Source organism: Empidonax traillii, unplaced genomic scaffold, assembly GCF_003031625.1.
Source record: "Empidonax traillii isolate 1590-97213 ecotype Southwest subspecies unplaced genomic scaffold, ASM303162v1 scaffold3675:size23266, whole genome shotgun sequence".
In the NCBI taxonomy this organism is placed as follows: Eukaryota; Metazoa; Chordata; class Aves; order Passeriformes; family Tyrannidae; genus Empidonax; species Empidonax traillii.
The window spans coordinates 1-3,625 of NW_020958868.1; the positions used below are offsets into that span (position 1 = coordinate 1).

The following is a 3,625-nucleotide window of genomic DNA, read 5'->3' on the forward strand; positions in this document are numbered from 1 at the left end:
CCCCCCCCCCCCCCCCCCCCCCATTATCCCTGTCACTCCATGGAAAACCGGGATATTTTCCCTCCCTGTCCCTCTCCAGGGTTATCCCGAGGGCATTCCCACCGGTGAGCTGTGGGACGTAGGGAATGCTGAGCCGTTCCAGGCTGTATCCGCTCCCTCCCAGCCCCTCGCTGATCTTGCTCTGCCAGAAGAAAAACTCCGGCCCCAGCTCATCCAGGCTCGGGATCGGCCTACGGAAAACCGGGAATAAACCAATGGATAAACTGGGAATAAACCAATGGATAAACCAGGAATAAATGATCTCCATGAAGATCCCAGCCCAGCTGATCCAGGCTCGGGATCGGCCTACAGAAAAACGGGAATAAACCAATAGATAAACTGGGAATAAACCAATGGATAAACTGGGAAAAAAACAATGGATAAACCGGGAATAAACCAGTGGATAAACTGGGAAAAAACCAATGGATAAACCGGGAATAAACCAATGGATAAACCGGGAATAAACCAATGGATAAACCGGGAATAAATGATCTCCATGGAGATCCCAGCCCAGCTGATCCAGGCTCGGGATCCACCTATGGAAAACCGGGAATAAACACCCTTGGAGATCCCAGCCCTGCTGATCCAGGCTTGGGATCGGCCTATGGAAAAATGGAAAAAAACAATGGATAAACTGGGAAAAAAACAATGGATAAACCGGGAATAAATGATCTCCATGGAGATCCCAGCCCAGCTGATCCAGGCTCGGGATTGGCCTATGGAAAACTGGGAATAAACCAATGGACAAACTGGGAAAAAACCAATGGATAAACTGGGAAAAAAACAATGGATAAACTGGGAATAAACCAATGGATAAACCAGGAATAAACCAATGGATAAACAGGGAAAAAACCAATGGATAAACTGGGAATCAACCAATGGATAAACTGGGAATCAACCAACGGATAAACTGGGAATAAATGATCTCCATGGAGATCCCAGCCCAGTTGATCCAGGCTCGGGATTGACCTATGGAAAAATGGGAATAAACCAGTGGATAAACTGGGAAAAAACCAATGGATAAACCAGGAATAAATGATCTCCATGGAGATCCCAGCCCAGCTGATCCAGGCTCAGGATCGGCCTATGGAAAACCGGGAATAAACCAATGGATAAACTGGGAAAAAACTCGTCTTTTCCATCCCCACATTCCATAAAAACCCCTCTGAGTGGATCCTGAGTGTCCTTTATCCCGGAACGGTTTGGGTGGGAAGGGATTTTCAGGATCATCCCATTCCATGTTCAGGGACAATTCCCGCTATCCCAGGGGATCCAGCCCGGCCTGGGACACTGCAGGGATCATCCAGGGGCAGCCACAGCTCCCCTGGGAATTCCGTGGGAATTCCCTGGGAATGAGAGTGTGGGGGCTCTCACCGGGGGTTCTCCACGAACACGTCCTCGGGGAGCAGGAACGGGGCCTCCTTCTGCCGGGCCTGGATCACCTGGAACACCCGGCGACGGATGAGATCCCAACCCAACCGCAAACGTGATCCCAATTTCCCGTGTTCCCGTTTTCCCGAGATGTTCCTGTGTTCCCAGTTTCCCGTGTTCCATGTTCCTGTTTTCCCCGTGTTCCCATTTTCCCGTGGTGTTCCCACATTCCCATGTTCCCACATTTCCATGTTCCCAGTTTCCCATGTTCCCATGGTGTTCCCACATTCCCATGTTCCCATTTTCCCGTGGTGTTCCCACATTCCCATGTTCCCATTTTCCCATGGTGTTCCCATTTTCCCATGGTGTTCCCACATTCCCATGTTCCCATTTTCCCACATTCCCATTTTCCCACATTCCCATTTTCCCATGGAGTTCCCATGTTCCCATTTTCCCACATTCCCATGGTGTTCTCATGTTCCCGTGGTGTTCTCGTGTTCCTGTATTTTCCACGTTCCCATTTTCCCGTGTTCCCATTTTCCCATGATGTTCCCGTGTTCCCGTGTTCCCGTGCTCCCATTTTCCTACGGTGTTCCCCTCTTCCTGTGTTCCCATTTTCCTGTGTTCCTGTTTTCCCGTTTTCCCATATTCCCATTTTCCCATGTTCCTATGTTCCCATGTTCCCAAGTTCCCATTTTCCTATATTCCTGTTTTCCCGTTTTCCCATGTTCCCATGTTCCTATTTTCCCATGTTCCTATATTCCCATGTTCCCATGTTCCCATGTTCCCATTTTCCTGTGTTCCCATTTTCCCATGTTGCCATGTTCCCGTTTTCCCATGTTCCCATGTTCCCATTTTCCCAAGTTCCCATTTTCCCATGTTCCAATTTTCCCATTTTCCCAAGTTCCCGTGTTCCTCTTTTCCCATTTTCCCCCAATGTTCCCATGTTCCCATTTTCCTATGGAGTTCCCATGTTACTACGTTCCCGTTTTCCCATGTCCCCGTATTCCCACATTCCCACGATGTTCCCACGGTGTTCCCATGATATTCCCACATTCCCACGGCATTCCCACATTCCCATTTCCCGCTCTCACCTGGTGCACGTGCTGGCAGAGGGCGGGCAGGGCGAGCAGCTGTTCCCATTTGCCCATGGTGTTCCCACATTCCCATATTCCCACATTCCCACAATGTTCCCATGATGTTCCCACGGCATTCCCACATTCCCATGGCATTCCCACATTCCCACGGCATTCCCACATTCCCATTCCCCGTTCTCACCTGGTGCACGTGCTGGCAGAGGGCGGGCAGGGCGAGCATCTGGGCGATGATGTTGAGGTAGGCGGCCGCCAGGGCCAGCAGGGCACAGCGCCCCGGCGGGCACAGCCCCCCCTCCGCCACCTGCGCCACCTCCTGCGGGACCAACCGACACCATTCCCACCCTTCCCTCGGGATTGGGCCGGGACAGGCCCCGGAGTGGGGATTATCCAGGATTATCCGGGATTCTCCACCCCGTGGGGCCTTCCCGAGGATCCCGAGGGGGTTCAGGGCTCTTCCAGCATGGGATGATCCCACTCTAAGGGGGAATTTGGAGGAGCTGGGACACCCCCTGTTTGGGATGGACACAATTCCCACAATTCCCATGGGATCAGGGTGGGAAAAGACTCCAGGTGGTGATTATCCAGGATTATCCAGGATTATCCACCCCATGGAGTCCTCAAGGATCCCGAGGGGGTTCAGGGCGCTCCCTCCCATTCTGGGGGGAAATTTGGAGAAGTTGGGACACCCCCTGTTTGGGATGGGCACAATTCCCATGGGATCAGGGTGGGAAAACACTCCAGGTGCTGATTATCCAGGATTATTCACCCCATGGAGTCACCGTGTGGGGCCTTCCCGAGGATCCTGGGGGGTTCAGGGCACTCCCTCCCATTCTGGGGGGGAATTTGGAGGAGCTGGGACACCCCCTGTTTGGGATGGACACAATTCCCACAATTCCCATGGGATCAGGGTGGGAAAGGCCCCAGGGTGGGGATTATCCGGGATTCTCCACCCCGTGGGGCCTTCCCGAGGATCCCGAGGGGGTTCAGGGCGCTCCCAGCACGGGGTGATCCCACTCTGGGATCACAGGGATCATGGAATTCTTTACTTTATGGGATTCATGGAAGGGGTTGGGATATTAAAGCTCCTCCAGGAGCCAGGGCAGCCCTGGGAAAACTGT

General features: G+C 52.7%; 1 protein-coding gene across 1 annotated transcript in view; it reads right to left on the reverse strand.

The window, feature by feature from the left end:
• Positions 1-102: 102 nt before the first annotated feature.
• The window catches only part of LOC114072659 (protein EFR3 homolog B-like), a gene marked incomplete at both ends in the record, with an annotated part of 21,725 nt that continues 18,202 nt past the window's right edge, over positions 103-3,625 (reverse strand). Inside the window, 4 exons of the mRNA XM_027910532.1 lie at positions 103-230; positions 1,414-1,481; positions 2,689-2,820; positions 3,287-3,338. Coding sequence (XP_027766333.1) covers positions 103-230; positions 1,414-1,481; positions 2,689-2,820; positions 3,287-3,338 — 380 coding nt within the window. The remainder of the gene's footprint in view (positions 231-1,413; positions 1,482-2,688; positions 2,821-3,286; positions 3,339-3,625) is intronic.